The sequence below is a fragment of the Syngnathus typhle genome, linkage group LG1 (genome assembly GCF_033458585.1).
Source record: "Syngnathus typhle isolate RoL2023-S1 ecotype Sweden linkage group LG1, RoL_Styp_1.0, whole genome shotgun sequence".
NCBI lineage: Eukaryota > Metazoa > Chordata > Actinopteri > Syngnathiformes > Syngnathidae > Syngnathus > Syngnathus typhle.
This window is the reverse complement of record NC_083738.1, coordinates 9,321,795-9,346,531: the sequence shown is the minus strand read 5'-3', so window position 1 is coordinate 9,346,531 and position 24,737 is coordinate 9,321,795. Positions and strand designations below refer to the sequence as shown.

Here is a 24,737-nt window from a genome sequence, read left to right as displayed (position 1 = left end):
TTATATAAATAATAAGCTGTGAAAAAAATGTACTTCAGTAAATGCATACACAACACAAACAACTAGTTACGTATCTGGCTTATCAACAATTCTCACACTCAAAACCGATATCCGGTGCGTTCGCCAGTCTGTTTAAGTTCCTGGTGGGCATAGTGAATGTTTGTCATAAACAAGGAATGAAACAGTATAAAAATAGAATAGAAGATGATAGCTGTGAGCCAGCACAACCATCCGCGTCACCTTCCTGTCTATCATTAGCGCTAGTATACTCACCCACGCTTCAATAATGAAGGAGAAAAAGTTTTGCGAGTGCTTGTGAATCGGCGAGACACACGCGAACTGATTTGCAAACCAAATTGTTTAAACTGTTGTCAAAAGCTTTGGGTGCGATCTGAAAGTTATTCAGACGCTCTCACGCAACTTTTGAGTTGTGTGAGGCAGAACACGCTCTTTTCTTATTCATTTTCAGACACACAATTTCATAAAATACGGAAACGTGGATTTGCCAACGCGAAAAAAAAAATTGACTGGCAAATACATAGGCATATACCAAGGTAATAAACATTAACACTTTCTGCAAGTGTTTTCTTTTTCAAACAATGAATTCTATAACAGTCCCGGGAAATCACAATGTCCCAATATTTTAGAATAACCCAGTGGGCGCCAACATGATACAAGATTAAGTAATTGCATTAAAACAAAACAGACCTTACAATGATGATGATATGATTTCATTTCCCTACCTTGACTACCAGTGGCCAATCTGTCTGCAGTCTCCCAGTGCTCATAGCTGCGTAGGATGTTGTTGGTGATGTTTACATGACTGGCCGCCATGTGGTGGATGCGTTGCGGAATAGCTATGCTGCCAGACGAATTTGTTGCCCCTCCCGATATTCCTCCTCCAATACCGCCGCTGGCTGGGGAGAGGCTGAGAGAGAGTGGAGACGGAGTTCCGTTGATCCTAGAATAAACAGAGAGTGTGTAAGCCCGTGAGACTTAAATGTAATGAACTGAAACGAGAATCTTAACGTGCGTAATTCTGTCTGTCAAGCAAATGCTACATGCTGTTTAATGAGGAAGGCGATTTTGTAGCCTAGCCTGAAAGCAAAGCGCCTAGAGTTATCTTGGAATGTTTAGGTGTGGAAGAACTTGCACAGAACCCAGGCCTCAAACCTACCAATCACATTTGGGAAAAACGCAGCGTGTCACAATTGACATACACAGTGGTATAAGTTTCACAGTTTGAACATTAAATTCAGTTTTTCTTTTGCTACTGCTACTGTCCTTGCACCAGTAGTGGTACCCATACCACACACTCCTGGCTCTAGACACACAAAAATTCACCGTTACGTTTGCAGATATGGACAATTTAAAAGAGAGGTATTGAAATACATATCTGAAAGGGCTGCATCTATTTGTTTTTGTTTCTTTGACTCTTAGGTCCACTTACTGTACTGCGGTCAGTCAGGCCACTTTTGTTAGTAGTTCACAAAATGTTGTGAAGTAAAGTGGGCTGGTCTGAGACATGAAATTCCAAAGCTGATAATAATAATAATAATAATAATAATAATAATAATAATAATAATAATAATAATAATAATAATAATAATAATAATAATAATAATAATAATAATAATAATAATAATAATAATAATAATAATAATAATTCAATTTATAACGCAGTTTACGTTTGGCCCCAAATCTCAAAGTAAGACTTTAAAACAATCAGAGACTAGTCAAAATACATAAAACAATAGCAAATATTTAGCTATAGGCCAGAGTAAAAAGGTAGGTCTTTAGTCCTTTTTTGAAAAATGAGTCCCACTGTGTCTGAATTCCCCTCCCTAATCTACTGGAATGTCTTTCCCATCTCTAGTAACAAGTACTCCATTAATACACATAAAAAAGTAAGATGGTGTGTTGCTTGTAAAGCAAAGCAACATTAACAAATTAAAAAAATCTCCCACAGTGGCTGCGTGGTTCTGACAGTGACGACGATTATGGGCCTCGCTAATCCACAGACTTGCACCTTCTGAGCTGCGCGCACATCCCTGCACACATGTTGAAGGCCAGTCCTGCTGTTATGCAGCGTCAGAGCTGTTCAAACTCATTAGTTTCACATCCACAGCGGCGCCATACCTCCCCTCGATCTATCACCACCCACTCCATCTCACCTCAGCCAGCACTCGACAGCCCCTCTAGTCTTCTCCTGCTCACATCTACAGCAAATCAATCTCTTTCTTTCCTTCCTGAGGGGTTTGTTTGTCTACAAGATTGCTAAAGACGCTAGGGTATTTTGCAGCGAAGCTCTAGTGAATTCAAAATTATCTATTGTATGTGAGAGCAAGCAGGTACTCACTTTCCATTTGTCCTCCAGGGAGAGGGTGCTTGATGGGAGCTCTTGGTCGAGTTCTGCTTTTACAAGAAGAGAGACAGGAAAAGTTAAATGGAAGTTTACTTTTAAGACCTTGAGTAGTAGCACAGTAATGTTATCTTTTCAATTGTTTTCCAGATGCTCAAAGTTCTTTGCTATGAGGAAAAGCTAAATGGAAGTTTAGTTTTAAGACCTTGAGTAGTAGCACAGTAAGGTTATCTTTGTTCTCTAGTTAGTTATCTAGTTCTTTGCCACGAGGTGCCATATTGTGCTTGGAGTGAGCAGTATGAGGGTGTGTGAGAGCGATCTTTCCATATTTAATACACCTGTTTTATTTGTAACCAATTTTCTTTATAATCAACGGTATGGGAAAATGTTTTTAGCCTAGATTTAAAAGAATTTACACTCTGACTAAATGTTCTTCTCTATTAATTGACCCAAGTCTGCAAATCTCAGAGCTATACTGGTTTTATATTCAATCAGCATTTCTTTAATGCAATCAGGACCCAAACTATTCAGTGATCTATCGACTAGTAGCAAAATTTTTAAAATATATTCAACAGCTGATTGGGAGCCAGTGTAAAAAAGCCTTTAGGATTGGAGATGCTCTGATTTCTTTGTTCTGGTCAGAACACAAGCTGCAGTGTTCTGAACGAGCTGATGCTCTTTTGAAGGAGTCCAGGCAAAAGATTTGGAGCATGCAATCCATTAATCCAGATAAGTTTTTCATCTTAAAAAGCAGTTTTGCTGATTGACTTGCCATGTCTATTAGCATCCCAAGATTTCAGATGAAGTCTGAAGGTGTTTTCTAACAGCAATCCTCTTTTCTTTAATGCTGAAAACTAATAATTACCTCTATTTTTTTACTATAGCTGAAGAAATTGTTGGTTCATGCACTTGTTAATTTGCTCTAGACACAGACACAACACGCTAATCGAACTGTTGTCAATTGAGGACACTGTGTGTCATCCACATAGCCATGATAACTAACATTGGCAATCTGAAGCATTTGATCCAAAGTTAACAAGTACAGCCTTAACAAAAGGGTTCCAAGAACTGACCCTTGAGGGACCCCACAACTCATGTCTATTTGATTAGATCCCAAACTTCCAAAGGTCACAAAGTAATTTATTTTTTCTAAGAAGGACCTCAACCATGTTAGGACTGTTTCATTTAATCTCATCCAAGTTTGCAACCTGTTCAGCAGTTTCATTTGACACACCCAGTGTCCATTTAAAATATAGAATACATCAGTAGTAAAACTGTTTTCATCTGTTACACCAGGGGTGTCAAACTTTGGCTCGCAGTGTATTTGTATTTAGCCCTTAAAGACAAACTGTGCATCGACTTTGTGTCGATACTAAAATTGCAAATTGTCTTCACTTAAAAAAAAAAAAAAGAGAGATTTCTGGCAAGTTTTATTTCCATTTCATCTTTTTAAAAATCTGAAGAGTTCTTACTAGTCTCTGATTTCAAAACCAGTTCTATATTATATATAATATGAGGTGTTCATACATTTATTTGGGCTGACAGTCATAATGGCCCTCCAAAGGAAACTATGACTACGATGCGGCCCGCGACAAAAATGAGTTTGACACCCCTGCGTTACACTGTGATTTGATTGGTTGGTTCATCTCTTCAAAACGTAATGTGTATCGACATAGTCGGAGTACCACATGCATGCACACGCACACACACACACACAGCTCCCACAAATTCCCATTGCGTTTCCTCACAGAAATCCAATCCCATCACTGCGGCGCTGTGATAATGACATCCTCAGTAATTAATTAAACTACACATAATTAATCAACACAAGTACATTAAACTCAACAATCCTCTCTGATGATTGATGGAGCTAATTAATGCGTTAATATCAAAGAGAAAGCATGGACTTTAATAATGCCATGCAAAATTAATGCACAGCACCAAGAAAACGAATATGGAATGTGTTGTAATTGGCTTTGCATGTTTTACACCCATTGAGTGAGAAAGTAAAGTCACCATTTTAGTGTGTGTGTGTGTGCCCTTGCGTGTGTTTTACCTTAAAATACTCCATCAGCGAACGGGAGTACTTGACAGCATGGTCTTTCTTCAAATGGAACATCCGCAGATACAGCAGCGACAGACAGCGGTTACTATGGAAACAAAACCATTAGAAGACAGATGAATCCTCCCCACAAATGCACCATAAAAGCCTCATCTTCAATACTGCATTATCTTCATGTCATTAAAAAAAAAGGAAATACAGTCAGATATTTTAGACATGTCCTCACATAGTCTGATGAGCACCTATTAAGTACATCAAAGGCAAAAACTCAAAATGTGTTTTTCTGATCATCCTTCATGTTTTTTCCCGAACAGAAAGAGCAAGAAAGAAGACCAGAGGTGAAAAAACAAACATACAAGGACATAACCTTGTAAAGCTAATAGACTTGCAAAATGCACATTTGTAATTTCAAATATCCATCTGGCAAGCTTCCATTGTGGGCCCTTGAAAAACAGACTCAGGAGAACTCAGTGAGAGAAACTGAGAGAGAAAACTGCAGTCATGGGAAATAATTATTAGAGGGTATGTAGTATTTTTCCCCTTCATGCATTTAAAATGTGCTTCAGATTATTCACAGATTTTTGCTTTGCATGGGCATCTCAATTATTTTCTGTTACGATCCCTAAGGAGAAAGAAACTCTTCCATACCCCTCCAACTCTCATCAGTGACTACAACTAGTTTGTGTATACAATTGAAATTGTAAGTACACCTCTGCATAGGGTTGTATACCGATTAACTTGTCCACCCCACCACCACCACCACCACAGGCATCGCACTGTGTCCCCTAAGTATTGGTCATGGAGTCTATCCGAGCTGCCAAAACCAAAACTATCTGCACCAAAGACGGTTGAGTAAACCACTAACCACTTGTTTGCTAAAACAATAACATATGATTGTTTTATTGAACTAACATCAAGGTTGCACAGTTCCATCATAAAAAAAACCAAATGTAATTATACCATAACACGGCAAGTTTCTTCTCAGCTATGGTGGCTGAGTGGCTGGTGAAGTTCTTCAACCTCATGGCATACCTAAAGAAAGAGTGTAAGGGGGATAAACACAGAGAGAGAGAGAAGTAAATATCTATTGATCATTTTTTTATCAAGTCTTTCCTCATTAGGGTCGCGAGGAAGCCTATGCCAGAATTTAGGGAGAGGGTACACACTTGTTAATCGCAGGACTCACACACACAGGCACACACCCAACCATTCACCCCCCTGAACAGTCAAATTAACCAAACATGCATGCTTTTTTTCGAAAGTCAAAGGAAAGGCATGAGCAGAATAAGCATTGCCGTGAATTGTGATTTAAAACCTGACCTCCCGTGCTGCTCCTTAGTAAATGTGCAGTACCACACCATTCCTCCAGGTTTGATACAAATTCGGACACAGACGGTTTTTACACTGTAGAAGGATATATTTCAAAGGCCACATTTGGCTATTGGTATTTTTTCCCCAAAAACAGAGCTACAAGCGTCATATTTTGCCTTTTGCCCTCAGTGACCTAATCAGCTCTGGACCATCATTTTCTGAAGTGGTTAATCAGTCTTATGAAACTCAGCAATGACAGGGGAATCAAGGAAAACGACTTGGCTATTTATGCTTTATTGATCTTGAGGAAAATGTGCGTCCTTCCTCCGATTCCCTCCACTCGGAGACCAAAGGTGCACAGTCGCAGCCCTGAAGTGTCTTGCCCAAGGACACTTCTGTAGGATGGATGAGCTTGAACTCGAGTCCTTCAGTTAAGAGTCTCCGTGTTCAACTTATCTGCTGTCTGGGAAGTCTCAATGACTTCATACGCTGGCAGTTATTAAAGGTTGAAAAAAATACAGCAACCCATTCTGTGTTTCTTTTAATCAACTTTACTTATTAACACGACGTATCATCCATACCTGATTAACTCGACGGTTTCGGAATACATTGTGTATGGAGATTTGGCCTCAAGAGGATCACGCTCCATAGCATTTCCACACTCAATGAAAGAGAGGGCGCCGTCTGCGTAGTTGACTGCTTTACCAAATTTGTCCATCTACACACAGAGAAAGCACGTAGGAGAAAAATACAATAAGACGCCTGCCGACACAAATCCGCAGATAAAGCTGAGGAAACCGTGCATAAATTTAAGGTAAATAACAGGTCACATCATTGTTTACACCAATCAGGTAATTATTCGGATAATGTAGCAGGCATCATCAGTCCTTGAGTGCAACGATCACATGGCTATATAATAGAGCAATTAAATTGTACATTACAGTCCTTGAAGCAACAATACACAAAACCAAGCTAGTACTCTCATTATTACCGGTAGTCAGCACATTTTGTGTGCGCTTAAATAATTTCCGTTCCATCTTTTCCGTGCTATCTTCCAGCATACAGCAGTTTGTGTAAGTGTTATTGTGTGTGTGTGTCTGTAAGATTTCTATCCAGTAGTGATTGGAGATAAACTTACCAAAGCATCAGCCTTGTGCTTGAGCCTTTTAGCTTCCTGCATATAGTAGTCTGCACTATGGACACTGGATAGAGCACACAGGACATATAAAGAGGAATAAATAGTATGTGTGGGTAGACAAAGTCATTCGCCCTAAAAATAAACTGTCTTTCATGTTGAAGTAAAAAAAAAAAGCCTACATAGCTGGTTAAGCTTTCTGTGGAGTATCTGCTCTGTTCTACATGACTTGACTTATTTATTTTAGTTTCGAACAGACTAAGCATTGCAATTTAATCCTGTGTCACCTACTACAGAAATTTCAATGGTAACAAAGGGAAACAGAAGAGTCCAGGATTTAAAAAAAAAACAACTAAATGTAATTATGTTAATGTAATTAGTGTGTTAGGGTTGTCTACTGTAAAAGGCACTATGCTTATACATACGTGTCAGTAAAGGACAGTCTTGGTCTGGGAGGTTCTGCAGGTTCTGTCAGTGTTTCTGGCCACGCATCCGAGTTGGACTGGCAGGGCTTCTTGTTATGATGATCTGTTAGCTGTAGAAGTGGAAGATCAGCTTTTATGTATATATTAGCACAAAATTACACAATCAAAAAACACAAGAGTGAACATACTGTAACTTATTTGAAGCTGCCATTAGTGAATAAACTTGTCAACAACATAGTGGACAGATGCTGCTCATTCTCACATACAGTATTAATATTGATATTGTATGCTTTTGCAAGCAAAAGTCTGATTCCAAAATATTTCACGACCTAAAGGTTAAAGCTTCAGATGGCCCACATTTTTGGCCAGTCTAGAATTTGCCAAAATCATAGCCCTGGTTTATTTTAAAAGCCGGCGCCATGTTGGGAAGTGATGTACCGTCAAGTCATTGACCTTGTACCTACCAAGTGCTATTTAGTGATATGCCAGATGGCTTGCCTGTGGATGGAAATCTATCTTGTTTGTTTTTACCTCAATGCGACCCTTAAAAACACAACAAAAAATGAACCAAAATAAAAACTTGAGAAAAAGGCAGGCCAAAAGCAAGCGTGTCAGCCCCACCCACTTCTTCATTTGACATTGAGATGTCGGATATATTTATCTATTCAGCATTAACCCTGGAAAATTTCAAGAACGACTCAGATTTGTCAGAATCCGACCAAGAAAGTGCTGTGTTGTATTGAGGAGGTGGCCAGACCAAGAAGACTGTCAACACTGCTGCGTCGCCCTCTTTTTCTTTCTTTGTTTTATAATCATCACTCATCGCTTTTGGTGAACTATCACAAATAATGATGGATTGTGAGGTATTGTGAAATTCCCACTCCGAGTTAAAATATATCAAATATACGTACATCATCGGCTATCATACTATATGAATATAATACTATTTAAAGCTATAATTTATAGCTCTTCAACACATTAAATGAATTTAAGGAATTAGGAGTTACTTCGAATCAATGAAAAAAAAAATTAAAACTAGAATCACAGAATCAAAAATATTCCATTGATGTTGACGGTTTTTCTGATCTGCTCTGGACTCTGGCCCGACCTTCTGCCTGTCCCCAACCATGAGCTTAGTCCTGCTCTTGCACTTGGTTGCCCTGCCCCATTCATGACATGTCGTCTTCCACATTTTTATCATTCATTGTTCATGATCCGTTCAATTACGTGTCATAAATAACTAATAGGATGTTAGCAGTTGGACACATTTTAGGACTTACACTAGTTGCAACATTTCTGGCATGTGATAATCCTCTGCTATCTCCTCTCCTGTGCCGATGCGTGGAGGAGGACACGGGGCAAGTAGCGCCGCCATCCTGGCTGAGAGATGAACTGTTCTCACAAATACGTTTATGAGGGGGTTCTTCAGAAAGGGGGGATAGTAGTGGAGGAAGGAGCTTCTCATCTTGCCGCCGGGACTGTTTCCTGTTTAGAGATCTAAATAACGCACACACATGTACACACACTTAAAAATGCAATAGTACCAGTCAAGCCTGCCCTAACGTTTGAGCTTTTTGCATCAAAATATGCTCTCTGCACATAATGCCTTGATGTCAATTTAATTTCAGAAAGTACACATTTCTGGTTTTGCGCGATAGGTGTTGACTCAGGTAACCAGCCGGGAATGAGTATGAGTCATTCAATTTTTTTTTTTTTTTTGTCAAATCAACACAAGCATCACCACGAACATTGTTGTGTTCCCATGTGCACAACTTCACCCAAAATCAACTTACCGCGGATTTTCCAGTGATGTTGATCTGATTCAGTACATGCATTGCATAAATTACATGTAATTGGAAACATTCAATTGACAAGAATAAATGCAAGCATACATATTGGAAACGAGGAGTTCCAAGCTCCATATGATGAAGTTTAACGTGGTTGAATTTCTCGATCTGTTTGCCACACTCTGCCTAGCCTCGTTGCCAGGTGGGAGCATTTACCAATGTTTGTGAACAAACACAATGTTTGAATAAATATACTTGTGATTGATTTCACTAATGGCAATTTTGACAACATTTTGTCCTACAAATCTATTCAAAACATGGACAGCAAGACCAACTTCCTAAATATTTTCTGTGCTGTGCTGTGCCATCGACCGTATTATGTCAAGTGTCGACAGACTTCATGTGTAGTTGAAAGTGAAAAGTGGTCCTTTCTTGTTCTTTCTTGATGGAACACGGATGATTAATCCCTCAATTGCCTTTTTGAAGCTCCTGTGACTCATATTGTTTGCAACATCATAGATAATATTTTGGATGTTTTTCCTCTTCCCTCAAGCTTCGGGGAGGGGGGGGGGTGTTGATGCAATGCAAAAGTTGCTGAGCTTACACAACAGCACCGCAGGCCTAGACATTAGTGATAATATACAAAACCTGGGAGACAAAACTAATTAGTGGCTGAGTGTGTTTGCCCGTGTGTTATGGCTGTGTGTGTTTGTGTGTGTGTGTACCGAATAATGGATGCTAACAATGTGCATGAATATGCTAATATGCATGTTTGTGTGTTGTTTCTAAATGAATGCTGGTATGTGTGTGTTTTCCATGGCATTTCTGCATATTTTAGGGTGACAACTACCAATGTTAAAGCACAAAATGACCACATGATATCTGCCAAATATTCTTCTGCAGTTTATGGAACGTTACTTGAAATTGCAAAGCCGCTTTTGCGAAACTCTCGTTTTCAGTCATTAATTTATAGCGTTATGATTTCACCGACTGAGCGGTGATAATCTGTCAAGTCTCAGATTAGAAAATGGTGAAAGGCTCTGAGTCGGGTAATCACATCAGCCAGTTTACTGCTACTATAAAAAGCCTCTTGGGTGAAATACAGACGATCTACACACTGAGACGTCTGGTGCCCAATGTTGAAGGTTCAACTCCAGGTCACCCCAACTTTCCCTCCCTTCTCCCTTGCCATATAATCTGTGTTTGTGATGAGATGCTTGGTAAATCTCAGTAGACGCCACATTGACGTTTATGCAATGAGACTGTCGGCTGCATCGGTTTTCAGAAATTCACAAAGAGGGCATTTTGCATGTCAGTAGTGTCACACTGAAGTTTCTATTGCTTTATTTAACATTACTGTACTTTCCGCCCTACAAGGCGCACCTAAAAACCAACATTTTATCAAAAGTCGACAGTGCGCCTTATAGTCCGGTGCGCCTTATATTTGGATCAATTGATGAATTTGTTGATCCATACTGGTTGTACACAGTGCTCTGCCAAAATGTTTTAGTACGTTTTAGTACGACTAGTAAATTACAAGGTCGCATCGCTTCCCAACATTATGGTAACTGTAGTCAGGGGGCGTCACCGAATAGCTGTTGTACCCGCGAGGCTATTTCATTTCAAAATAGGCTGCTCCGTTAATGTTTCGAGTAAATCTACGGATCGATATGGAAGGGAAACATAGGTAAGTAGTACCAATGCGTTAGATCGAACTTTAGTCAGTTCTGATCATTTTATAGGAGATCGTTTGAGAAACGCGATTGTTTACACTTTGCTGAGGCTCATGGGAGATTGCCAGCTGAGGGTGATGGGTTTTTGCGGATGGCTAATGCTATAACGATAGCTGCTCTACGCGCGAGGCTATTTCATGTCAAAATAGGCTGCTCTGTTAATCTTTCGAGTAAATCTACGGATCGATATGGAAGGGAAACATAGGTAAGTAGTACCAATGCGTTAGATCGAACTTTAGTCAGTTCCAATCATTTTATAGGAGATCGTTTGAGAAACGCGATTGTTTACAGAGGGCTCGTTGGTTATTGGCTAGTGGATGCATACTGCAACCCTAGTCAACCTCAGTTTGTTGCAGTAAAGCTTCTATTTTATGCGCCTTATAGCCCGGTGCGCCTTATATATGGACAAAGTTTTAAAATGGGCTGTTCATTGAAGATGCGCCTTATAGGGCGCAAAATACGGTAATTGAAATCTCTGTAGTTTATAGTTTTGAGGACATTTTCAATTTGAATCCTCTTTAAGCCTTCATCGTCTTTAGCGATGAGTTGGGTGTAAGCACTTGGCATGGGTTTGAATGGTGCTTTGGGGCAAGGAGAATGGAGGTTGTGACAGCTGCAACTTTTGCAAAGCCTTCTCTAAATCTACCCAGATGCATGCCTCTTCATTGTTCAACATACTGTACATATGGAATATACTGACTCACTGACGTTACAGCACAGTACTGTACTTACTCCACAGAGTTGTTTTTGTGGTTGTGTATTGGAGAAATACAAGGTGGAAGGAGCTGACAGTCTTTGCCCAATTGTAGCTTTTTATTGTTGTTGCCGGATGGCTCCATGTGGTCCAACTGCCAATAGAAAGAAGACCAAAAATTAGTTTAAAAGGGCGACAGGGATTGTGCACTAGCAACAGAAGGTACATTTATAGCCAAGGTTAGTGGTGGCTGGTCATGGTGGCTGGTCATGGTGTTAGGGCACCGCCCCACCTCACATGGCCATCATAATATAATTCTCTGTGAAGGCTAAATAAATAAATAAACAAATAAATAAATGACTAACAGTCCAATGTGTTAGAAAAAGAGATTATTTTCCACTAGGTGGCGCTATAGATTAAATAAATTACAGATAATCAGAGAGCAATATTGCAAAAAAAAAATTTAGCTCACAGTGGTTGGTGCCTCATTTGTATGTTTTCATTAAAAAAACATTGCTTATAGGATGAGCAAATAAAATTAGGAAGGTGTACAAGACAAACAATTTTAACCTTGTGTTTTCTCTTGCTCTTGCTGGTGTGCTTCTCTGTCTGGGGCACCAAGCCGCCGGTAGCTTGCCTCCTGTGTTTTCCTCCACTCTCTCCTCTCTCCGTCCTCCCAGGTAGCCTTGGAAGACTCTTTTCTTGCACAGGAGGGTTGCCCGTGACCCTGAGCCCCTGACATCCCTTTTCTCTTCTTTCCATCACCTTGTCTCTCTCTCCCAAGTTGAACCTTTCCCTCTCCTCTCTATCCGCCTGCCTGTCCCTCTCTGTTAATCTATTGGTACCACACTGCCTCTCTGCGTCGTGCCCTAATGTTTCATTTTCTTCATTCTGCTGCTCCCCTTTTGGTAACTTGGGTCTTTCCCTGAGCCCTTGCCACTCTCTGTCACCCTGTTTTTGTCTCTCTCTCTCTGACACCATGACCCTTTCCGCTGGTCGCTCGCACCCTCTTCCTTCAATGCCATCCTGTTCTATTATCCCTACCCGAGATATTTGACCAAAATCCTTCCCTGGCACCCTGTTTAGCAAACTTAGGTCAATTTTCACCCATAGACTCTGTGTCTCCTGGTATTCCGTAAGTGGGGAAAGAGTCGGCATATCTTGTCCCATGTTGAAGTGTGGTGACATAGACTCCAGGTTCTTGCACGGTCCACCTAACCCGCCAGGGTCAGGAACAGAGGTACTAAATGAACCACTTATGTTGTTAATGTTTTGCGTGTTATAGCTACTACTACTCCCAGTGCCATTGCTGCTGCTGATGCTACCAGTGGTACTATTCATATTGGCAGTCACACTGCCACCATCTCGAACACAAAGTCCCTTGCCTCCAAAGACTCCCAGACTTCCCATTCCGCTGGCCGAGCCAAAACAGGGAAGAGGGGGAGTGTGCGAGTTGGACTGAGGCTGTGCGTTAATAGCGGCACGTGTCGTTTGAAGTGGCAAAGCAGGGATTTTCATGACTTCTTCTGAATCCGACTGGCATTCCGAAGAAGAGGAGGAAGAATCTGTTTCGACAAACTCTCTGGACTTGGGTGTGATTTTGCTACTTGGGCCTCTGTGCTTTCGCTTGTCCTGTTATTTGACAAATAACATGAAAAAAAAAAATCAGGATTTATCATTCTTGTTGCTAAAATAGTCTGCAGAATTCAACAACTGGGTACCAAATAAGATATTAAATATCATGGAGGAATAGATGATGAGCCCACAGTTATGTGAGTTTATTACTTTTATTGACTTATGTTGGTCATCTACTGTACCATCCAATTTGCAAACCCAATTAATTCTAGCACACAAAATAATGCTGCTCTTGTGTTTCTCTCAGTTTGTATCAATAAAGTGTAGTATGCCATCTGTTGTACAACCTGCCAAAAAAACAAAACAAAATGTACAGTATAGTTTTACCGCTTTCAATAATGATGATATAGTGTAAATAAGACAGACGTGTTTTACTGATCAGTGAAACGAAACATGTTTCGGCTTGCTAGTGTTTGAATGTCAATGATATTCACAGCACACATGCTGCGCAATTGAGCACATGCAAGATGATGTCTATCACATGCAAATTAGGATTCAGTGATACCAGTTGACAGACTTTACAAAAATTGAATCAGTGGAAAATACCATCTGCAAAACTCCCTAAGAAATGTTGACCCACTTCTACTCCTACGTAGACATTGCACATGCTTTCTAACCTTAACCAATTAAGCTATGCTCATTAACTCAGGGCAAGCCTTTGATGAAATAAATAAAAATAATTTATTGAACTTGGTTTGTTCCCTTGAGAACTGCTATTATTGGAGAACACTAATAGGTTTGTGGTTTGAACCTCTGACTGCTTAACTGAATCAAACTTTTCAGAAAAAGTAGAAGATGTCAAGGTCATGCCTTTTCTGCATGACAGACTAGTTGCTGTTTTCTTGTTGCTGAGTTCATATGATTTGATTTGCTGTTAAATTCTGCCTGTTTTTGTTTGCATTTCTCTCGTGTCTTCTCCTGTTCTCTTTCAAAGGCAACAAAAGCAATGCCAAAAGGTAAGCTTGTCTACAACACACTGTCAGCGATGCGTAAAGCGATCGTTACTTCCTGTGTTCTTTTAAAGGTGCTTGTATTGATCTTTGATGAGTCACAATTACTTGAGGGGTTTCGTCACATTTGTGAGTTTTTATGACTTGATTGTTAGATGCTCCAGATTTTTGCTTTGCACCAAATCACAACTCAACCCAGAGGATATAAAATATAATCTCAACTACTTTACTTGCGATGATTTGTCTAAAAACAACAACAAAAACCATTTCGAAAAGAATAGTACTCATTGTACACAATTCTACTGAAAGTGCTATAAATTTGAGATCTGCCTGAATAACATTTCGATTTTTTCATCTATTTCATTGTCACGCTATCTTCAATTGCACTACAAAACCGAGATATTGATCCAGAATACTTCTAACGCTATCCAGGTGCTATGTAGATAAAGTGATCATTGGATACTGTGAACCACTTGTCTCTGTGATGGTTGCGATCAGAGCTATAATATGATGATACCCAAATACACGTGCACATGAACACGTACTGCACTAACCTGGTTTACACTGACAGTAGGTATTGGCACAGTGGTTTGCTGTAGTGCTACTGGTTGTGCAACTGTGTTGTTTGAGTTGGTGGAACTCCGAGGTTCTTTCCTAGGAGCTGCTTTCCCACTGGCGGGCTTGGTTCTTGGTCTGGACGTGTTCTGATGCTCCAGGGAGGAAGGAGGGTACAGGTCCTTTTCCCTCACTGCAGGGCTACTGACGAGACAGCATTTGTTTTTGGTGATAAATGACCATGTGACGTTATACTGGGTCGTTTGTGGATCACTTTCTAGTTGATTACAATAATGACGTTCATTGCTTGCATTGAGTCTCTTTGAAAAGGTAAGAAGTCGATCATCATATTTTAATCATCAATCATCATATCATATTTTAAGAAGTAAAGGTGTTTATGTGATCATTTATAGTTAGCGGTAGGATGGAAAACAATTTAACAGACAGGAAGGAAGGAAGGAAGGAAGGAAGGAAGGAAGGAAGGAAGGAAGGAAGGAAGGAAGGAAGGAAGGAAGGAAGGAAGGAAGGAAGGAAGGAAGGAAGGAAGGAAGGAAGGAAGGAAGGAAGGAAGGAAGGAAGGATGGAAGGAAGGAAGGAAGGAAGGAAGGAAGGAAGGAAGGAAGGAAGGAAGGAAGGAAGGAAGGAAGGAAGGAAGGAAGGAAGGAAGGAAGGAAGGAAGGAAGGAAGGAAGGAATGGATAAGGGATCAAATCAAATATTTGAAATAAATCATAAATATAATTTGGGAGAAATTTAGAGATTGTAACAAATTTGAGTGTTTTTTAAGTATGTCTAAGTATATATATTTTTTTCAGTGACATTTTTTTCCCCCCACTGAAGATGCTGATTGGCATGTAAAGAGTGTTTAATGCCTAAGATGGGAATGTACTCTCAAAGGAAAGTTAATTAGTTTTAATAGTACCAAAGATTATGCTTTCACAAAGTTAAAGCTCCACTTCAAGGGACTGGGCCACAAAATGTCTTTATAATGTTTTTCTCATTTCATTTTCATTTATGAACCACCCATCTTATAAATAGTAAATTAACACTTTGGCTGTTCACAATGGGCAAGGCTCTGGAAAATAATTTTCGGACTGGAATCAGTTTCAGATGTCCCGTGCGCTCTCATGCGCGTTCTAATGTTAGATTTTTCTTTCACAGAGTTACGAAAAGAAGCTATTATTTTTTTCGACATCTGCTTAGAATAGACGGCTGCTTAGCATGCCCTCCAGACTCAAAATCCTGCAGAGTGCAGCTTTAACAATATGTATTCATAGTATTTACTGCAAGTATGAATATATATATATATTTTTAATGGTGAGAGTCTAGTTTTTATTGCCCCATGCTGTTTAATACTATTAATTTAGCTACATGACCATTATCTAAAACAATAAACCAATTGTAAAATCGTAGCAAACAAATAACGTGAGTGATTTGCTGTGGCGACCTGAAGGGAGCAAGCCACTACGTCAAATAAATACCTACTATTACTGAGAATTATGGGAGGATTGTGTACAATTAGATGTATCGTGGGTGTAGGTACGCCTAATATTATGCTTGAAGAGCTTATAGGAATCAGAATACTTGGAGTACTTGGAAAATATTCAGTTAAAAGTAATTAATTGTGAAAGTCATCACAAAACAGATGTCAGAAAAAAAGTAATAGTAATATATTATAATCAAATACAATACATTCCATCCTTATCTATATAACACACGTTGAAGTTTTTCCTCAATGTTAGTGTGGCGTTCTTCGTCCCTCACCTTTGTTGGTTTGATCTGCTGCTCCATGTCTGACTCTGATTATCCTCCATACTGTTCGACCTCTCTGTCCGTCTGGGCTGTTTCTTCCCTGTAGTGGTTCTCCTCGGTGTGGCGACCTCTGGTCCGGACATCAGTCCTGGCGACAGCCTCATCTTTGACCTCTGACTTTCCCCCGATGCCTTCTGGCTGAGTTTGGCCTTCGTTTTCTCCCTGCTTGGGCTGTGAGACACAAACATGATTGATTTTTCTCTCATTTTTCTTATGGGTAGAACATTTAAGAACACATGACAAGTCTTATCTCTTTTGTCACTAAACCTTCAATGCAATCCATTTTACAAATATATAAGTCACGTATTTGACGTTTTCAAACAAGTAGATGCAGTTCATACCAAAATGTTCCCCTGGCATCTTTGTGCTCCACTGCTGGCGCTGTGGGAAGTGAAGGAACGTTGGAGCCACAGGGTTTGGTCTTGGCTGCGGCACCCACTCCTGCTGCTTCGCTGCGCTGTGAAAATGTTTCCTGACTCTGGGTGACAGAACCTGAGCAGACCATTAGAGCACAGGATTTCCAGATTACACTAAGGGAATTCAAGCTTTCCTATCCCCATTGTCACTTCTACTACTTTTGTCTGTACATTCGCCAACCTGTGCCATGATGATCTTGCTGTGGCGCCACCAGAGGTTTAGTTTGAGCTTGGACCTTGTTCAACCAGCTGTCCAGCTGCCATTTGTTACTTGAGGATGGCTCAGGCTATAGGGTAGCAATAAATATTTCACATATAGCAGCACATTAGCATCTTTGTACAGGCGCAAATAATTAGAAAGAAATTGTAGACAGAGACATTTAAAAGTTCGTACCTTGTGTGCAATGATAATGAATCAGGCTAGATTCACTGAAAATTAAGGTGTGTTGAATTTATTCAGTTTTAACTCATCGAGTGGTTGCACGAAATAAAACAAAAATACTTTTTTTAGGTAGAGTAGTAGAGTACTCATAAAAATGTATCTGGATCCAAATGATCTTATTTCATGCAACCACTTGAGGAAAGAAAAAATTAATTCACCATCCCATTTTCCCAGGATTATTCTCATAAAAAATGCAGCATCTGTCTGACCACCACTTGGGAGGGAAAAAAAAGTCTGAAATTTGAGTTCCATTTGTAAAATAAATGAGAGCAAAAACACACGTGTTGTGTTTACATTTTTGCTCAGGATGATAGAAAGAAACAAAAGATTAAGATGTGGCATGCTGGTACTATAAAACTTTGATTATTTTACAGTATCAATACAATATCTGTGTATCGAAGTTAATTGGAAACTATAGTGTATAACGTAGCAACATGTAGAATGATACAGTGATGAATTATAACACAATGTGATATGAAAAAAGCCGACATGACGACTATCTGTTCCTAGTCGTTACACCAAATAGATTTTCAATATTTCTTGTGAGGCATTAAGTGTTTGTACTATGCTTACATTTACATCGTTCAGCTAATGTATATTATTCTACGATATATTTATCATAGCAATTGTAGATTGCATTATTGAATACTGAATGTTCCTTGAGTCATGAGTGTGGTTTAATGCAGAAAGGTAGGCCAACTAAACTCCTGTGTTTAGAATAAAATGGACATTCCCATTCATTCACTTGCAAATAGGACAAGAAAAGAAAAGGCCACAGCTAATATATAACCCACCCATGGTCCCAGATTTGCACCTGGAACAATGCCTGTCAATATGTGTTGTTGTGTATTCGGCGGCCCTTTGTTAACACACACATGCTTGTCATGGTACCTCAGGGGATGCGGCGCGGGCGGTCTGGTTATACTCGCTGTCAGTGGAACTGCTTTCTGATTCGTCTGTGTCCGACTCGGAGCTGCTCTCAGATTCACTGCTGCTCCCCGATGCACCGCTTTAGAGGACGGAGAGTAAGTAGACAGAGATTTAATCTACATGTCACAAAGTAGCAAAACAATAGACAGCGCTTGACTCACTTGACACGAGCAAAGCTCATTCGTGTCATCTTCCATCGCTAACAGGGTTACATCATGACTCACAAATTCACTCGCTCTCTCCAGTGCGTTGTCTATTTGCAATAAACCCCCTGCTTGTAAGTTTTGATGCGTGTTTACGTCATTCACACAATGCTTCGTACACTAAAGCTGACTCAGTCAATTGGCGTCATCTTTTCTACTGCCATGATAATAAAATTTAGAAGCCACCGACTTATCCACAACATATTACTTATACGGTATTTTCAAGGTTGAAATAGCATATTACCAATTTCATTCAAACTAATTTTAAATCATTTTAATAGTTGAAAGGTCTCAGTCAGGAAACATGTTGTAATCATACTGTGGCAGAACCTTGACATTAAAGAGAACTCGACATTGATTTGAACCAGAAGCAACGTGGTTGAAGTGGCTGACAAGAGGCTTGTAGCAAAATGAAAGCTGATTGAATATGTGACAAGTTGTGGTGGCGTAGAAAATGTGACGGGATATCTCCCATACACTTCATAATGTGGGAACGTGATGTTATTTTGTCTGTACTCCCAAAAGTGATGACATGACAGCTAGATCATTAGCACAGTTCTTAAAAAGAGAATAGGGACACAAACTACTAGTACTGTCTCTATTTGTTTGAACTGAATCTGAAATATGAGAATTATTTTGCCTCTAATTGTTGAGTTTATGGCTTGAAAAGCTAAAAATATATGTCGAAAGAATGTGACATACTTGAGGGACCCAGACAGAAGGTGACGGGCTGAGAGGGAATGAGCTGGCATTCGGGGTAATGCACGGGTCAAACCATTGTGTTTAGCATGCCCCCCCACCCTCATGGCCCATCACAGACACAATGGTAGAGTGTGTGAAAACATAGCAGAACCTGACTATAGTAAAAAAATGGCAAACATCCAATGGCACATTACCTTTCAGGCAAACAGGGCTGCCGTGGCCATCAGGATGCTAAATGTAGTGCTACAAACTGTGTACAGCGGGGGTGTCAAACTCATTTTTTGTCACGGGCTGCATCATGGTCATAAGTGAAGACAATCTGTAGTTTTAGTAATGACACAAAGTCGATGCAAAATTTGTCTTCGCGGGCCACAAAAAATGATATGGTGGGCCATATCTGGCCCCTGGGCCTTGAGTTTGACACCAATGGATATGGATTATAAGAATGGCATGAATAATTATTACATTGTTTTTAATGCTTCCACAAACCAGTGGGGATCGTATGAAAAAACATTTGACAAAACCCAGCCAAGATTTTTTTTTTATTCTAGTTAACTCTTTTTAAAATTTGTTGAAAATATAACCAATCTCACTTTTCTAAAATCGTCAATGGAGAAAGACTGAAGTAGGATGATATCCCCTTCTTACAGTGGGCGCCTCAGCCACCATTAAGCATTAATAGAAAATATAATCGCATATCTAGTGATAATTGCTGAAATGCAGTCTTTTGAACCAGTTCAATTATCTCTTTCTCGTGCTTATGCTGGTTCATCCGTCCTTCCACAATCCTTTGAAATGGTCTCCTAGAGGCAACGCAACCGCTGACACAACTTGAGAACACACACGCACACGCGCAGAAATAGCAGACGTGTGTATATCTGTGTGCATGTGTGTGTGTATATTTCAGTCCAAGGCTGGCGTCACAGCAGGCACCAATCTGTGTGAGCAGTCAAGCAGCAAATCCATCAACTGTTCCTCAGGCAACACACACGCGCACACACACATATATGCACGCATGCAGGGATTGCGATTTCTTCTATCATTTCTCATCTCCTCCCGTCTTCTCTCGCTCCTGTCTTTCTCTTTCAATTTTAATACATTTTCCTCTCTGTTTTCACTTTAAGCATCGCATAGCGTTTAACTCCTCCACAGTTGTATTGTTCTCAGCTGATGAATTTTACACCAATCTTTTCTTATTTCAGATTTGATTCAAGCTCAGCATATCGAACCTAAATGGAATTTATTGTCTGCAAAAAAGCTAAACAAAATGGCTATGTGCGCATTAAATTTCAGTTTGTATTTGGCTCCTGTGTGAATAGTTATTTGCAATATAAAGTAACAATTCAACGTATGAGCTTCATAATTAATTTAGAAGTGATGTTTCTTTGAGAGTCAAGACCTATTTAAAATGACTAAACTCGAGGATGTAAGAAATACATTTAACCATAGCTATATTTCAATCTGGGATTGATGGTTTAAAATATGAGCAAAAGACACACAGCGATGATTGAACATTCTACTCGCTCCAAAGGAAGAAAAAGTGTTGCAGAAGTGAGTGAGCCAATGAAACTAATGTGCATACCTTCCAGATGAATGCATTTGCAATTTGTGTTTTAAATTTTCACGAGACAAAATTTGTCGATACAGTCCATTATATCATACTATGTGACGCAAGTGGTCATAATGTTGTGGGCAGCCAATATCCAATTGAGCTGCAACCATCTTATCACATGAATGCCACAAGTCAACCAAAGAAAGGCAAGGAGGTCATATTCTTTTTCCAAAGTGAATTCGAAGTGAGGTGCCAATTCTCTCATACTAATTTGGTGACATCTCAATTGCAATGTGAGTAAGTGCAGCACTTACGTGAAACAAACCACTGCTGCAAATGAGCCAATCAGTTATGTAAAAGGGGGATTGCTTTAGAGAGGAAGCACGACTAACTTGTCCGTGTTAAAATATTCCAATAAATGGTCGTTTCGCTCTATTTATGTTTTTGAACACAGTAAATGCTGTATACTGAATGCTGATGTGTTGTATAAATAGCATCATGTGAAGTTGAAGGAAAGGTGTTTGCTGCTCAATGAGACATTCAGTCGAGCACTCTCCAGCCTGTTTTATTCTGGCACCATAAACAAGAGTGTTGCAGGAACAAGATAAAAGGAGCTAAATACATGTGTGAAAGTATTACATCTGGCCCGCTTCCCTCTACTCTCCTCAGGAATCAGCCAGGCATCAGCCGTCAAACATAATTTAGCACCGTTGTCTGTGCCAAATTGAAATGCGGCACCAGCTGGTTCAATCTGAAAGGCAAGCATTTCACTGGACACCTTAAATACATCTCTATGATGTCAGGTCTTAAATGAAGATACACTCTACAGTTCACCCAGAAGCGGTTGGATCACTTTGCAGCGTTGTGTCCTATTTTCTGATGAGCATTTCAGATTTCTACTGTTGAAGATGGTTACACAAATGTGGATTTTTCGGGTATTAAGGAAAAATATTAGGGAAAAAAATGGAAGGCTATGGTGTGTGGTGGCCGACAGCAAATCACATACTAAAGTGTATGTCCTTTTTCAAGGATAGATGTTGTAGTACCAAGATTGACCTATGAAAGGCAACATGATGCCACAGGACATCCAGGCAGCCATAAAAACGCAAAGAAGAAGACAGAGGAGACGTTGATGTAGGAGATAACATTACATTGGCAGTCTTTTCCTTCTCGTTTTTACAAAAATGGTCAGGCCACTTCCTATTTGGCTATTGTTCTTTTTTGTGAAACAATCAGGCTGTGGATTCTGACAAGCCGTTTTCCCAACAGTTTTCCAAGCACATGATAAAAAGGAATTTTTCACATCACACTCATATTGTAATATCCTTTTAGTCAACATTTTTAACAACTTTAGGTTGAAACCTGTAACTATGTGTTATTTTGTTATGATTATTGCAAGATTCTGCTTTCTTTGGGCATGATGGATTTGTCCCAGATTTCCAAAACATGTGTTTAACCCTGGGAACAGAATCGTGAGTGAGACTAGTAGTTTGTCTATGTATAGCTCGCTACCAGTTCAGGACGTGCGCTGCCTTTTGCCCAAAGTCTCTCGCGACGCAATGAGGAAAAGCACTATAAGAGTGACACATAAAAGCAATATCATGGAATAATCCGAATATCATTGCCCTTACAGCCAATCGGATGACATCTGGAGCTTGTTATGTGCTAACATGCATTAACAACGACTACTGATGTCTTTCTTTCATCACTCTGCATGTATGGGTAATATAGAGGCAATCCCATTTGAATATTATGATGTAGCCTACATAAAAAAATAGACTCAAAAAAACAATGTGATGACCTCAGAATAAAATATATATCAGAACATTTCTTCAGTGTTTCCAAATAGATTATTCTTGCTATCAGTAGGAAATGATTTACAGCACAGAACTTTCTGTCTTTGCGCTGCATAAGAAAAAAGAATAGCCTTTGTCAGATTCTCAGAGTGGAGCCAAGCCTTTGGTATGCGCCTGTTAGTTTGCATGATAAAGTCATCCGCAACAGGGGAAATGAAAGCCTCACAGCCTTGACAAAGTGAGCCGTTGGCCTGATATGCCCAATGGGCCTCACAAGAACCCCGTCATCCTCAAAGGCGGCCGTTAAACGAGTGAAAACACCGCAAATAGGAGACTGGAACCTACAAAGATATATACCATACCTGCCATCCTTTTTCTTGTGTAAGTAAGGTGAAAGTGTTGTTTTTTATGACATGAAAAGAAAGTGAGCTTTGAACAGAAGTGGGTAAATTGGAGGACGATGCTTTTGTTTTTAAATTGCTGTTTGTAATGTGGGAGCAGCTGTAGGTTTCCAGAAGGTAACTAATTAAAAACCCACCTAGAAGAAATTGCTGATTTGTATTACTAAGAAAAACATAACTCTGTAAACGTGATTATAATGTAACCACTCATTTCAGCTGCTGATGTGCTTTCAAATAATTTCCTGCTTGTTACGCTCTGCCCCATTTCAACGTCCTTCATGTCATCTTAATTAATTTCAGAGGAATTTAAATCGGCTGTCTTGAATTCAACACACCATAAAGCCGTTCAAAAGCTTATGTGATTAAATGTTGATGACTTCAAAAGTGACATTCATTCCATTTTCAAATGGAATTACAAATAATGTTGATTTACAAGATGACTCATATGTTGAAGTATAACGGTCATAAACAAGGATTTCATTTGAAGTTTGATTCTGTCAAGTTTTTAAAGGCTTTGATGAAATTCTTGATTTTGGCAGCTATTTGTCACGAGCTATGTTTGTGCAATGGTTGGTTTGTTTAACTTCTTTTTGCTGTTTTTAGAGGGTGATCCCAACCAGACCTACCGAGTATTTCTGTGAGCAAGATGGATTTGACAAATGGTTGTTTATTTTTAGTGTGTTCAGCATATGAATGAACAGACATGAATTAATAAAGATGCAGTTACTACATGACACGTGTAATCTTGTATTCCATGTTCATGCCCTCTTGGTAGGTTTTGGTTCACGTCTGTTCTTGTCAACTCAGTCGCTTGTTCGACCAATCAGCTCCCTCAGTCTCTGGCGACATTGTGTCATCATCTTACTTGCATTTGCTTCCTTCTGTCAGTTTATTGTTTCGGGTGATGTTGCTGTCACTTATCTCATAGTCTTTTATGTCATTCTCTGTTTTTGTTTCTTTGAATTTTTAATTGTTGGGCTTTGTTCATTTAGCATTTTGATTGGTCCCTGTGGCTAATTTGCTTTTTTTGTTTTGGAAAAGAAATTCTTTAGGGTCCTGTCAATCACCATCAAAACCCTAAATCCTGACATGTGTACATATGTATGTGAACTGACAGAACTTTACATTGTGTTGACATGAATGGACTGAAGAAATATAATTGAAAGATTTTATAATGGTGTAGTACTAATTATGGATAATATACCTTTTTGTTTCTATATAAGGACAAAGTTTTAAAATGGGCCATTCATTGAAGCCTTATCGTCCGGTGCGCCTTATAGTCCGGAAAATACGGTACATAAACAGTTTTAAATAAACGATTTCAGTACAGACCTAATAATAGCTACCTGTAGTTATTCCTTCAGGAAATGATTAAAGCCCAGAGGCTAATTGTGCGTTACAGTGCATGATTGTATTTGCGTTGTGTCAATTAAGCAGCAGGAATAGAAGATACAAAAGACAGTCAACAGTCAATAGTTTTCTTCCTTCCGCCAATCACCTCAACAAGCGACTAAATCGATTAGCTTCTGACATCAATGAACTGAGTGACTTACAGGCAAACATACAGCTATGTAGAAGAGCTATGTGAAAGTAGAAGAGTCATGGTGGTATTTTGGTACATTTGAGTGAAGATGTGGACGCCATCTGGACTCAGTTCATCTGTCATGAACTCATCTTCCACTTGGCAGAGCTTCTCCCTGCACAGCTGGCTCTACAATCTTCCTCTCTTTAAATCACTCTCACACACTTGTGCAAATCATGTGTATTTTCGCCACCATTTGAGATCTGAGCAAATTGATTAAACCAGTGGCCGGTATGATCTTTTAACACATGAA

The 24,737-nt window shown here is 39.5% G+C and overlaps 1 protein-coding gene across 4 annotated transcripts in view; it reads right to left on the bottom strand.

The window, feature by feature from the left end:
- aff2 (AF4/FMR2 family, member 2) overlaps positions 1-24,737 on the bottom strand; it is a 113,909-nt gene that overhangs the window by 3,484 nt on the left and 85,688 nt on the right. The window contains exons 11-25 of one of the 4 annotated variants that reach the window (XM_061287507.1): positions 18,210-18,327; positions 17,058-17,163; positions 16,802-16,952; positions 16,413-16,631; positions 14,649-14,853; positions 12,080-13,141; positions 11,548-11,663; positions 8,576-8,792; positions 7,296-7,405; positions 6,874-6,937; positions 6,317-6,453; positions 5,385-5,456; positions 4,419-4,512; positions 2,360-2,415; positions 744-961 (exon numbers count right to left, since the gene is read on the bottom strand). In XM_061287507.1, coding sequence (XP_061143491.1) covers positions 744-961; positions 2,360-2,415; positions 4,419-4,512; positions 5,385-5,456; positions 6,317-6,453; positions 6,874-6,937; positions 7,296-7,405; positions 8,576-8,792; positions 11,548-11,663; positions 12,080-13,141; positions 14,649-14,853; positions 16,413-16,631; positions 16,802-16,952; positions 17,058-17,163; positions 18,210-18,327 — 2,945 coding nt within the window. The remainder of the gene's footprint in view (positions 1-743; positions 962-2,359; positions 2,416-4,418; positions 4,513-5,384; positions 5,457-6,316; positions 6,454-6,873; positions 6,938-7,295; positions 7,406-8,575; positions 8,793-11,547; positions 11,664-12,079; positions 13,142-14,648; positions 14,854-16,412; positions 16,632-16,801; positions 16,953-17,057; positions 17,164-18,209; positions 18,328-24,737) is intronic. The other 3 variants (XM_061287525.1, XM_061287516.1, XM_061287533.1) reach the window with 3 other exon arrangements.